The 13719-nt window shown below is 37.3% G+C and overlaps 1 protein-coding gene across 1 annotated transcript in view; it reads right to left on the bottom strand.

The window, feature by feature from the left end:
* DISC1 (DISC1 scaffold protein) overlaps positions 1-13719 on the bottom strand; it is a 311403-nt gene that overhangs the window by 32175 nt on the left and 265509 nt on the right. Inside the window, 1 exon segment of the mRNA XM_067535895.1 lies at positions 4178-4433. Within this exon segment, the coding sequence (XP_067391996.1) occupies positions 4178-4433 (256 nt within the window).

Consider the following 13719-nt stretch of genomic DNA (forward strand, 5'->3'; position numbering starts at 1 on the left):
AAAAATTAAAACAGGAAATTATTGCCATGGCGATAGAAAAGTGTAATGTGTTTATAAAATATTCCTCCCCATAACTGGCTGCTAGGAGATGCTTGTGAAAGATATGCTCCATACATTCTCTCACTAGACACACACTTGCCAACATTCCTGTTTAAATGCTAGTAGTCTGTTGTGCTACTGTCTAAACCCCACCAATGGTGAAATTTTTTGTACAAATTTTATTCTCTATAAAAATAAACAACCTTGAAAATATAACAGTATCAAACAAGGGCATAAATATATATGTTTTATTTAAAGGAGTCATATGGAGTCAGATTTTAAGACCTCCAAAACTGAGTAAAAGGCATTGGGGAAACAAAGAAATCTGGGAAGCTAAGGTAGTAGAACTGAAGCTGAAGAAGCTCTGGAATTGAATTTCCAACACCATCGTACAGTTTCAGTTGTCTCAAATCTGTAACTTAGCCCACCTCTTCTAAAATGAAATGAAGCACCTAATCAGCTGGTCAAGTAGAAGCAGGCAGTATTGGGAAACTCCACAACTTTATCTGGGGAGCAATTAAAAAAAATCATCGTAAAATTTGTTTTCAATGTTGTGGTAGCCGTGTTGGTCCCAGGATATTAAAGATTATTGTAAGGAGCCAGAAGGAAAAACAAACCCTGCAAAGCACCTTCAAAAGATGAGCCTGGGAACTTAAATTCATAACTCTGTTAGGCACCAAAAACCGTGGACTGAATAAAAACACTGGATTTAGCTCATTACAACAATCTGTAACCACTAACCCTCCATTGTCTTATAACCCTAGAGGTGTTAACTGCCCACTTCACCTTGAATGGCTTCTCACAACATGTGTTAACTCCTTATCTGTTTCACCTTGTATTTAGCTGTGACATTCTGAGTACCTTCCCAGCTATGTGTAAGCTGAAAAGCTTCTCTCTTTCACCAACAGAAGTAGGTCCAAAAATATATTACTTCATCCACCTTATCTTTCTAATATCCTGGGACCAACACAGCTACCACAACACTGCAAACAACACTGGAAGATATCAAATTTTGCTGTCTGAAATGGAAATTCCACAACATGAAGAAAAAGGAAGCCAAACTTAATAGCGACATTTATTTCTTGAACAAATTCAAGAAAACAAATATCCCCAGAGGACTCCCCATCTATAACCCTCTGACCACTTGACTACATACAACTCTAAATATGTGGAAGAGTTCTACAGAAGAACATCAGGAAAACTGAGGAATCATCTCCAGCACCTCACATATTTCAGAAGGCACCCTCACTCCACCCCCAAACAAGAAATCATCACTTGCTCCCTCACACTGAAAAGAAAAAAAATCAGAAAACCTACCTCGAGATCATGCAAAAACCCCTAATGACAGCCATCCAACACAAAAACAAAAAGTGGAACTAACTACAACAACTCCACAATCCATAGAACACCACCTCCAGGAGGTACTATGACACAAGGACCTACCACATGGACACTATGCAACACCCCAACATCATCAATTTATCAAGACTACCTCTTACCAAGTTGAATTATCTACTATCCAAGGGATTGAACTTGTGCCACACCTCAGAACTTGATATCACTCTCACATGTGAGAACTAGAAGAATTATTTCTCTGATTTAGCCTCAAAGATGTCTTTTCCAACAATACTACTCACAACTACCACAAACCCAATGATGGCTATAAGAAAAAAAAATCATCTGACTGGACACCTCACAGCAGACTAAACCCCACAATGGATCATTACATTGATTGCTTGAGGGAAAAATTGACTGAAATCCTTAAACATCATATCCACTACAATCTTTCCACTTCTGAGAGGACAGCTATATGGTCCCTGAAATCCAACCACCAGATAGTGATCAAACCAGCAGACAAAGAGGGAACCGCCATAGTCCTCAACCATGATGACTACGTCAATGAGGCCAACCAAGAACTCTTTGATACCATCTATTACAACAAAGTTAGAGAAGACTTCACACCACAATTCAGGAATGTAAGGATATTATCAAATTCTTCCTCAAACAACTCCAAGAGAAACTCATCCCCCATAAACCCACTCCAAGGATCTTCTACATGCTTCCCATATACATATATAAACAAGGGAACCCATACAAACCCATCATATTTGGCAATGGCATGCTTAATGAGGGACTCACAGACACCATCCTCAAACCACTCACCACATAAAACACCAGTTTCCTCCAAGACACAAATGACTTTTTTCAGAAACTCTACAACATTAACAGCCTCCCTTAGAACACCATCGTTGCCACCATGGATGTCACCTCCCTATATACCAACATCTTTCACAATGATGGAATCGCCTTCTGCCTAAAATATCTACAGGACAATGGACAACACTCAGATATCCATCTCAAAACACATAGCCAACCTCATCCAATTCATTCTCACCCATAACAATTTTATGTTAAAAAACAAACACTTTGTCCAAACTATGGGAACAACCATGGGTACTAGGATACCTCCCCAATCTGCCAACAACTTCACCTCAGAGAAGAATTACTGGACAAATGCGCCATGAAACCAATAATAGTCCTGAATGATTTTTTGGTGTTTTTCAAATAAGTCCTGATTCAAGGTGTAAGATTCTGATCTTAGTTACATAGCTGTGATTCCAGAGCAATTTGGTTGATTTCAGTGGAGTTTATCCAGATTTATGCTGCTGCAACTGATACTAGAATTTGCCTCTACTAGCAATGACTGTGACTGTAGAAGAATCAGTCACAATCAATCCCAAACCTCCCCAGATTCTGAGGCCTGGTCTACACTGCCGTGCTGGGTCGATGGGAGATACGCAAGCTACGTACTATAGAATGCGTATCGCTCATTGACTTATTTACGCTCCCAACCACGGTGTCCTCACTGTGCCGCGCCAACAGGAAATGCCCTCCAGTCGACACAGCATTACTCTTTTCAGGGGGGTGTGGGTGGGTGGAGTTATTGCGTTGAACAGAGAGCACTTCCTGGACTGACTGAGCAGGTCTCCACTGGCCCCTCAATCAAACCCACTGCATCGATCTGTGGGCCTGACTCAGCGGAATCAATATAGACATGCCCTCAGTTGCACCGTGGGAAGAAGAGTAAAACTTTACCCAAGCAACAGAGTTGCTGGCATTAACTTTGCAGATTCACCAAGACCAACAGAAAAAATTAAAAGCCACAGCTGGCCATTTAGGATGAAAATGCCCTGTGTGTTACAACTAGTCCAGCTATCTAAAATGTTTTATTTTACAAAAGATTGAAATTACCATTCACAGCCTGATTCAGACTAGAATTTTACCAAACCTGAGGAGAATTTAGAATAGGGCAATGGCTTGCCTTCTGCTAAATCTCAGTCAGTACAAATGCACAATTAAATATCAATTTTCTATGTCGTGCAGAGTTCAATGGCTGTTAACACTGAATGCTCTTAGGCACACATGTAATTTTTGACAACAAAATTCCAAAGAAATAAAAATGACGCATAACATAGGGGTTTGGGGTTTTGTTGTCACATTACGTGGTGCTGTTGGATAGTATGACTCTTCAGCAGCTTCCTTATCCTTGCAGTGTTGTTAAATGATTACTGGGGGGTAGACATAAATATTTAAGTAAGACACAAATTCCAAAGCAAAACATAAAACTTAAAAGAAATATGTCAAGCCCTTTAAGCCGCCTCATATTTTTTCCTGTTTAATATTTGATGCAAACTGGAAGTCTGCCAGCATCTGAGCTGGAAAAACTTAGACCATTCCACTGACATTAGGGACCCTGATTCTCCTCTCCTTTATGCTGATGTAAATCAGGAATAAAAAATCAATGGAGTTACCCTAGCATGAAACTGATATAATAAGAGGAGATAATTGATAATGTGTTAAATGCAGAAAGAATCTTCTGAGAACATTTTCTCCCTAAAATCTATATATACACATTACATATTCATTGCTTAATTTCCTTCTTTCTTAATTTTAAAAAGATTGATGGAGCAAGGAAAAAGGATTGAGAGAGTTTTCATAAAGCTATTTTATTTCTGTCCTTTATTTCAAGCCAAATCTAAAGTTAATTCTTAATCTGCTCTGCTGACCCCCAGCCCTCCCTCTCAAAATGAAAAACAATGACATCACTTGAAAACAATCTGCATAAAACTCTAGATACCTCTTTCAGTTCACAGCATTTGGTTTGAGCAATGGGGCATGAAACAGCGCCCCACTCTGTGCCTTTTGGAAAGTGGATTTCTTTTGCTCTCTCAGTGTCTGAACAGTCATCAGTGGCAGCATCCATCTCATCTGTTCGGCTGTCTTCTCCCTCAGAAACACAGCAACCTGCTTCTTTCAGCTGAAACCCTTGGATCAACAGCTGACAGGCCTCCAAGTCAGCTTCCCACACTCTTTCGAGCAGCTGGTTCCCACAGCTGAAATAAAAGCCAAAGGAAAATAAAAACTCTTTTCAGGGAGAATAGTTCCTATCATATGTAACTTCTTTTTTTTTTAAACCTAACCAAAAGAACAGGTCAATGTTCTCATAAAGAGCTCAGCACTTTTTAAAATGGTAATGAGTTATTTCAAGCTGAGAAGCAGTAGAAGGATTTATCTACTGCAAAGTGGATGTCAAGAAAAATCTGTTAAGATGCTGTTGCCTACTGTAGTGTATACAGTAGATAGATTAAACTCCATCCTGATTTTATTGAAGTCAATGGAAGCTTTGTCATTGACCTCAATGGGAGCAGGATCAGCGCCTTATTCATTCCCAGTGGCTATATGTCTGTATTGTAAAAAAAGTACTCTCACAATCTCCCTCACCTTGTTCTGAAAAAGAATGTTAACTAAAATATTATTTACTGCATTAAATATGTTGATCTAATTATACTTTTAAGAAAATAACATATATAACTTTTCAGATTCTTGCTAGAGTGAAACTTAGATACGTTAGAGTTTTATCTATCATGTTTTATTAATTAAATTAGGGCTGGTTTTCCTCTCCCTCAGTCGTCTTCTACCTTTTTTGTCTATTTTCCCCTACCTCTCTTTGTGGTACTATACTGTTCACTTTTTTCCAGCAGAAAAATGAGTTGAAAGGAGGTTTATATTTAGAATTTCTTAATAATAATATTTTGCAATTCTGTATGTTCTTTCAGTCAAAGATCTCCAAGTGCTTTACAGATATTATCCTGAAAACTCTCCATGTACAATTTTTCAGATGATGTCAATGAGAATTCCATGCATAGAGGGTTTTTCAGGATCAGGTATTTATAAACCTCACAATAATACCCTCATGACACACAGACATACATTATCTTCATTTTACAAATGCTGAATCTGAAACACAGAAAGGTTTAAAGTACAGTGAGTCAGTGGCAGAAAACAGAATAAAACCCAAGAGTCCTGACTCCCATTTCAGTACTCTAACTTCTAGACAGATTGTATCTCAACATTTAATAACTGCAGAATTTTCTATCCATCTCCTTCAGATTCTATCAGTTGTGATGCAATTAAATAAAATTATAAGTAAAAATAAAAAACCCAAATATTTGATTCCAACTTTCTTGACTAAATCAAATATTACTTTATCTCAGATATTTTAGATTTTTACTCTGAACGCAGAATAAATTAAATGCACAGCTAGTAATAAAATAGTTATTTGTGAGAAATATTTACAATGAACAACAGTATTTTTTTTACTGCACTAATAAAATTTGCCAACACAAACTTGAAGCTGCAATATTTTGGGAGTGCGTGTGTGAATAATTGGGAGTCAGAAACTAAGCTAATGGATTAGTGCTTACAGTTTGTATGTCTGCTTATTTAAGGTGGAATGTGGCAGGAGGTCTTCAAATTACTGCTTGAATCCCAATGGGTTCTGAGCAACGCTAATTAGAACGGGGGAAAAGTCTTCAACAGATGCCACATTAGAATTCTATGTTCCCTCCAGTCAGCTCTCCACCTACCCAGTAAAAAAATAAAATAAAATAAACCCTACTACTTTCTGTACTAGAGATGGCGCTTGTCAGTCACAACATAATGGTTACATTGTTTAAAACTTTCCCTGTGGGTACACTTCTGCCAGTTTTCTTGCCTCTTGTAAACAGTTTGTCAGCACCAAGGTAGTATTTTATGAGCTACTCATTTTAGACAATTCAAGACTTGACTTGGAACTTCCAAGCGGTAGCTCACTTTGACAGTTCAACTTAATAGAAGGCTCCATGAATACAACTAGGATAGAAATAGTGATACATACGGTAATCACTGCCAGAAAAACTACTATAAAGCATCTTAAAGGTGCTTAAACTACTATAAAGCAGCAGTGTCTTGGGTGCATGCTATTCACCTGCTACCCAAGAACGCGAGTTGATGATTAATACTCATACACATTTCACCATTCCATAAATACTATACATGTCTTTAATAGCTTGGGTTTATTTCAAAGACGTTTTTTGTTTTGCCACTACATTAATAAAACTCTGATACTGCCCAACGTATCCTGAACTAGGATATCAAATATGTATGTTAATAGACTCTATGTTGCTGAACTTCTCAACTGAAAGCAGTAAATGCACAGATGCTTTAGATGTTGGGGCTATGTTTCCATTTTTTTTTATTTTAAAATGGAGTGTTTAGGGGCATTGTTTAAACAAATATTTGAGAATTGCAAAAAGCCAACATAAAACCATATGCCAAATAAATAAATTGTATATGTGGTCCAATTGTTGAATAGTCCATCATTTTAGATATATAATTAAATTGAATAGAATTACAGTGTTTGGCTTATTCATATTAAATCCACTTTGTAAAGGTTTAAGTTTATGGTTGTTTGTAGTCCCAGTGAAGTGGCTAGGACTACTCTTCTGCTCAAAATTAAACACAGTGTAAATCTGTAGAATTGGCACTACATTGTAGATAGGCCAAGATTAGGTCACACTTTATATTAAAGTTACATTTATAAATACTTTATGAAACGTTAATAATTGATTAATAGATGTTAAAAGTATAGACATAACAGTATGTTTCATAAGCACATTAATCAAAGTATTACAAAAAACCTAATGATTTGCTGAACTCACAATCTATAAGAATTGATTAACCATTTATTAAAACATGTATCAATCACTGACTGATCCTTTATAAGCTATTTATAAGTGTAACCTTAACATAAAGCATGACCCAAGATTACATATATAAAGGGGGGTTTGTCCACTGAGGATTCTTTCCATCTTTTGTAAAGTTTATAGGCTATTTCTCCCCTCAGTCTTTGTGGAAGATTCCCAGTGCCAGTGATATTCTTCTGCATGTGGCTCCTCAGCAAAATGTTGCTCAAAAACTATTTAGAATGCTAGCTGGCAGTCCAGGAAAATAGGTTTCCTGCTAAGAGTGCTGCAGACATACAAAAGTTATATTTCGTTTTTGAACACTTTAGCCTAAATTAAAACATATGCCCACGTAAGACTAGCCAAAACATTTTTATAAAAGGAAACAGGAGCTAGACAAGGAGGCAGCATTTCTTGTAAATTTCATCACAGCTTATCTCAAGTGATGTCTTCTGATTACTGAAATGTGAAAAAAAATGGCTCATGATCCACAGTGACCAAAAATACTGCATTTGTAGAAGATACTATTCTTTTAACTGACAGAGAATGAATTTCTGTGAGGAACCACATCATGCAAGCCAAGAAAGTGAGACTGAAAATGAAACTATGCATAATAAAATTCATATTCAACAAATACATACTTAAAAGCTTTCCGGCTGTGGGAACATCAATTAAATAGAAGAAAATAAATACCTAATTTAGAGAACTGATTCTCTAGGGTTGGCAACCCTCCAGGATTGTTCTAGAGCCTCCAGGAATTAAAGATTAATCTTTAATTAAAGATTGTCATGTGATAAAACCTCCAGGAATACGTCCAACCAAAACTGGCAACCCAGGAGATCAAAACTAAAATTGTGATTCAGGAGAGCACATACGCATGTGCTTATTTTAAGTACATGAATAAGTCCAATTAATATCAAAGGAATAGAAGCATGTGCTTAACTTCAAGCACATGGTCAAGTGTTTTCCTGCATCAGGGCTTAAGCGCATGTGAGAAAAAAAATAAAATCTTAGAATTAATGACGTTCAGGAAGATCAAAGATGATCACTATTGATTCATCCCACACACAATGTATACCTTGGAAAAATGTATTAAAGACAGTGGGCCACTGTCTGCCAGCACTATTCAGGACACCTCATTCACCCTCTGCTCAAGAAAAACTTCAATTGACAGCAAGAGGCGTTTTCCCTGAGTAAAGAATGCCTAAGGTGTGATGAGATGGGTCTGACAGAAATAAACAGAATTTCATTACAAAGGATACAGCAACCACTTAACATCAGAAGAAAACATGGTCTATTAAAAAGGACCCAGGTCTGGGACTCAGGAGATTTGGAATCCATTCCTAACCGAAGCGCTGACCTACTGTGTGAGCTAAGGAAAATCACTGTATTTCTTGGTGCCTCTGTCTATTTCATCTATTTAGATTCTGCTCTTTGTGGCAGAGACCTTTCTCTTACTATGTGTCCATACAGTTTCCACTGCTCATTCAAACCCTCCCTTTAATGTTCTGTCAGGTGACTGGGTCACATGAGACTTAGGCAGACAAGGTTTTCACAACCCTATTTTCTCTGTCAGGTCTGGGTTTAGGAGTAATCTGGTAGAGGAGAAGAAACAGCTGGGACTCATCAAACCACAGGACCCAGCTGACACGCATAAAAGGAGAAAGAGGAAAACAATGGACTGTGGGAAATGGAAAACTTGGACTCAATTCAAGCAGTGAGATTGGTTTTTCCTTGCTTACACCCTAGAAAGGGCTTTGATTTTGACTGTTAAGGGAAGGGAACTTGGGGGAGGGGGAGGTTGGAGAGGTGAGGGGGCTGGGAGCTTCTCTCCCTACCAATGAGAGAAGCCTGTTACACACACCAGTCAGAGAGTCTCAATTTCACATTTCAATGTCTTGTAAAACAATATTGTATATCTCATCTCTATGGCCGCCAAGAAAGTTGGAAATCTCATCAGTTCATTTTATTCTATACTCTACATTGATGTCGCCAGGGTACCAAAACCTTGCTTCTGCTGCTCCCTTGTTTCCAAACTTTTTAACAACCCTTATTTGCTCATTAGCATCAACTCTCTTCTCCATCCAAACACTTTGCAATTTGAGTCTTTCCCAAACACCCTCAAGGAATCCTATTTCTTTAACCCAAGATTGCCTTAGTTTTTTGTATCTCTTCCCCCTTAGACACTTACTCCAAATCCATCTAATCAATTATATTTTCCCTGTACTCTCCCTCTCCTGCCTTCTCTCCTTGTACCCTAGGACCACTTGGATATCTGGTTCCTACAACCACCTACTTCATTCTCTTACTACATACTACTACATTACTAAAGTGCCACTATCAAAACCACCTTTTTCACTGGTACCTTCCCACTCCATTCTCCCCATCTTCCTTTCCTATATGCGCTTAGTATTTGTAAAATCTTCTATGGACTTGCCTTTGATTATTTCATGGACCTTACCTCTCTCTACCTGCTCCTGCCAACATTTAACAATTGACCTCCATCAGGCCTTTCACTTTTGGTGGAGAATCTTCTTTCCTGCACCTCTGGCTTCTAGGAATAGCCTCCATAGCTCTTCATATCTCAGCTGAAAACATTTTTTCCCATTTCCTCTTCGTTCCTTCTCCCTCTGCTATTATTCATTATTTAGTGCTATAATTTTATTATTTTCAGTGAACTTTATACATCTCCTCATGATGAAATTTGTATGAAAGATGGTGTACAAAATAAATTGGTACTGTATTGTATAAATGACTTTGCTGATTAGAATTAGATTACATTATCTGCATGTATCCTAAAAAATATTTTACTTGTAAACAATTGTCATTGGATTCTTGTCTCTTCTTGCAAAGGACCCTGTGATATCAATGCATGTAAAGAGCTACAGATACAGAAAGGAAGAACGCTTTTTCAACTCATATAAAGAAATTCATTTTAATATACTAAGGGCTCGTCTACACAGGGATAATCAGGAAAATTAATCCAAATTAACTAAAGGTATAACTTTAAAGTGGCTTCATTAAACTGCATTAAACCCCTCTGTGGATATTTTCAAAGTGAATTAAGATAAACTGAATTAAAATCATTTTAATTCTGACTATAGGGATTCACACAGGGATTTAATAAAGTTTAACTAATCCAATTTAAAAATTCATGTGTATTAACTTTCCTAAGCGTTCCCATGTAGACAAGCACAGAGTGATTCTGAATACAAAGAATTTACAGAAGTTTATTATTGTAAATTTATTTCACAATTGCTATAAAATTAAGGACAAAATTTTCAAACATACTCACCTAAATTACCAAAACAAAATAGAAGACTAAACAATGGGGAGTGGTAAACTGCATGCATTTCCCCATTTTGTGTGTATAGCAGCATGGTTTGTATTAGAAGCAGAGATGCACACTTTAGAAAATTGTTCAATGAAGGCCAGAGCCTTATTGTTCAATAAAGCCCAGAGACAATGCAGAAATATTTTAGTAGAGGTAAATGCACTGCTCGACTGTAACGCAGGAATAACTTACTTCATGGGTAAGTGCTCCTACCTTCCTTTCAAAATTCTATCCTTCTTTCTCATCTCCTTTTTGCCACTCTGAATTTTGACTTCGGGAACATTTTCATGATGGGAAATGTTGTGTGAGTGTTGATAGACAAATGCTTAGACTTGTGCTCCCTCATGTAAATCCCACCTCATGCCCATCCCCACTAATTTATATGGCCAACATTTTCAAAACTGGGCTCTTAAAGTCATACAATTAAATCCATATTTTAAAACATGTGGATTTGCATACATATTGATGGGACAACTGAACCATGTCATAAAAATTCTCAATCTTGCAAAATGTATAGTGGAAAATATCAATAGACAAAGTATTCCGTGGTGGTAGCTGAGGTTCTTATGGCATTTTCTCAGACCTTTACAATGAATAATAGCATACGTTGTTTTACTGGTGCATAGCATTTGTTTAGAATTTGTTATTGTCAAAACATTTACAACTTTGTGTAGCAGTCTGCTAACAAAATAAAGTGAAACCCCATATTAATACTAAAAGATGCAGTCCCTCACTGTGTTGTCAGTATACTGAGTGCACACTGAAACACAAAGAGCCGGCAATACTTTCTACCGAATGTTAAAAAGATGAAACCTATCAACAACAGCCATTATCCACAATTTCTCATAGGCTAGGATAAACATCACCGACTGCATCCACAGTATACAATATAGAAGAGCTGAAATCTAAAAGGAACCTGATAATGTTATTTCCTTCTTTCCCCCACCCATAAAAGAATGAGCAAACTATCATCAGCATCTTGAGGGCATAACTGACTTCTTGGATTTTATGTGAAAGTGCAGATTATGTAACTTCTGTTCTGTGACGCTGTTCAAGAAAATAAAGGGGAAGTGCAATTTTTTTTTTATTGCTGAAAACCGATAATGGATATTCTATTATGGTAATTAAAAAACAAGACAATATAATACTAAGCAACAATCATTAGAAAATACATTTGCACAGGAGTGAGAGGGGGAAATTAATTTTTGTTTTCTTTTCATCTGCCAGACATTTGTTTTATCTGGCACAAAACTTTAATCATGGCCTGTCATTTTTCTATCAATATTCAATGTCACTGTGTTATAGTTAAATTCTCTCTGCTGGAAACACAAAATGATAGACTGCTGCAGTTTACTGTTTTCACTTTGATTCTTAATGCAAGGTGGATGTTGTGATGGAACTGACATTGCAGATGCAGGAAATTAACTCATTTACAAGGGGAAAAGGACAGCATCTTGTAGCGAGCACTTACTACTCAATGTAGTGCCTATACTTACTGTACAGTACGTTTTAACCATATTATCTAATCTATAATGTACATATTGTACATATAATGTACATGTCCTCTATTAAGGACTATTTTTTCTCTTTATGAAGAAATGGAGAAATATAGTTTTTCCACTAAAACTTTTATTGTAAATAGCCCTTCCTAACAGTAAAAACTTAGCTATGGTAGATGAGCAGAAAGCTACATGGGAGTTCTCTTATTACACAGGCCGCACACTATGCAGTTTTTCAACCCTATTTTATCATTCATCTCATCTGTAATCTGTTGAAGTACCTTCAAGTTTGGTACAGGCACAAATAAGTCCATCTCCTTGCTGCCTGCCTTTGGCTCCTCTAATAATGGTGAAGCCCCATAATGTAAAAAGATAAGAGTTTTGTTTGATTAGGCAGCTATGGTTGAGGTGAGATTTTTTTTAAATTATTTAATACATAACCCTAAGTCAGATTCAAATAAGAGGTCTGATGCAGGACCTGAGTTAGGAAAGCAGCTCTATTCAGGACAGCATTTATGCATGCTCCTAATATTGCCTTAATAGGGATGGACTGAAGCGTATGCTTAAATACTTTCCTAAATTGAGGCCTCAGAAATTATGTGAATGCCCTCAGCATCCATTGACTTCAGCTAGAGTTGAGGAGGTTGTTCATCCTTTCAGAAGCACTTATGATTTCACAGGTGCTGCCAACACCACTACCAGAAAATTTCTATTTCCAGACTTTTCCAACTAGAAGAAAACACAGCATTTGAGATTTAGGGCCAGATTCTCAGCTGATCTAAATCAGGATAGCTCCCCTGAAGTTAATGTAGATATGTCATTTTACACCAACAGGAAATTTGGCCTGAGATTTTGAAACCCTGTTTAGGTTGAACAAGAGAAGATGAGTGCTCATTTCTTTTAACAAAATGATATGCATAAGGAGCCTGATCCTCTCAACTTCCATTAAAGTCACTATGGATTGTGAGTGCTCGACAACACACACAGAAGCTCAGTACAAAGATTGGTTCAAGTTTCTTCTTTAGAATTGTCATGTTTGGTCACATCTGCTTCTTCTATATACAAATACACATTCTACAAAAAGCTGTCTTACAAGTGGCAACAGCAATTGTCAATTGAATTCAGGATGTGAGTCATAATTTGAGATCTGCTGAATGATCTGAGTTTATTCAAATGAGTAACTACAGACAGGAAAAAGAAATGCTCGTTGGTCGAGGTGCAATGGTGAGAATTGCAAGGTGTTCATCATGAAAGAATGTACTTTGAAATCCACACTGACATAACTGGGAAGACACATAAGAAAAGCTTCAGCAGTGTTGCCTGGAAATCAGACAGAGTGGACCAGCATGACTCAACACCCCTGTATTCACACCCTACACACTAGTGCAATGATGTTTGTACAAAATATGCCTTGTAAAATATCCTTTGAAAACTAACAGCACACTGGTCATTCACAGCCTTGAAAACCTTATATGTGAAGTTCTGAATTCCCTCCATAAAATGTTACTAGAACAGGTTTAAGACGACAGCCTAGCATAGGTAACAGTGCAACAGCTTTATCCTAGAAAAAGGAACGTGGGTTTCTCTCAGTTTACATTTTAGTGGTAACAAAGCTATCAAGCAACCAGTTGTGACTGTCTTGAGCCTGAACTCAAGAGACAGGGAATTAACCTGGCTCCTGCATCCCCCAGAGAGACACAGAAGACTGAATCCCCAGGAGACCTTCCTAACTTTGAAAACAAAGAATATACTTTGGGAATATAAGGGACAGAGAGGGACTCCA

Source organism: Emydura macquarii, unplaced genomic scaffold (assembly GCF_026122565.2).
Source record: "Emydura macquarii macquarii isolate MOO-44397 ecotype Brisbane River unplaced genomic scaffold, CSIRO-AGI_Emac_v2 contig_3517, whole genome shotgun sequence".
Classification (NCBI taxonomy): Eukaryota; Metazoa; Chordata; order Testudines; family Chelidae; genus Emydura; species Emydura macquarii.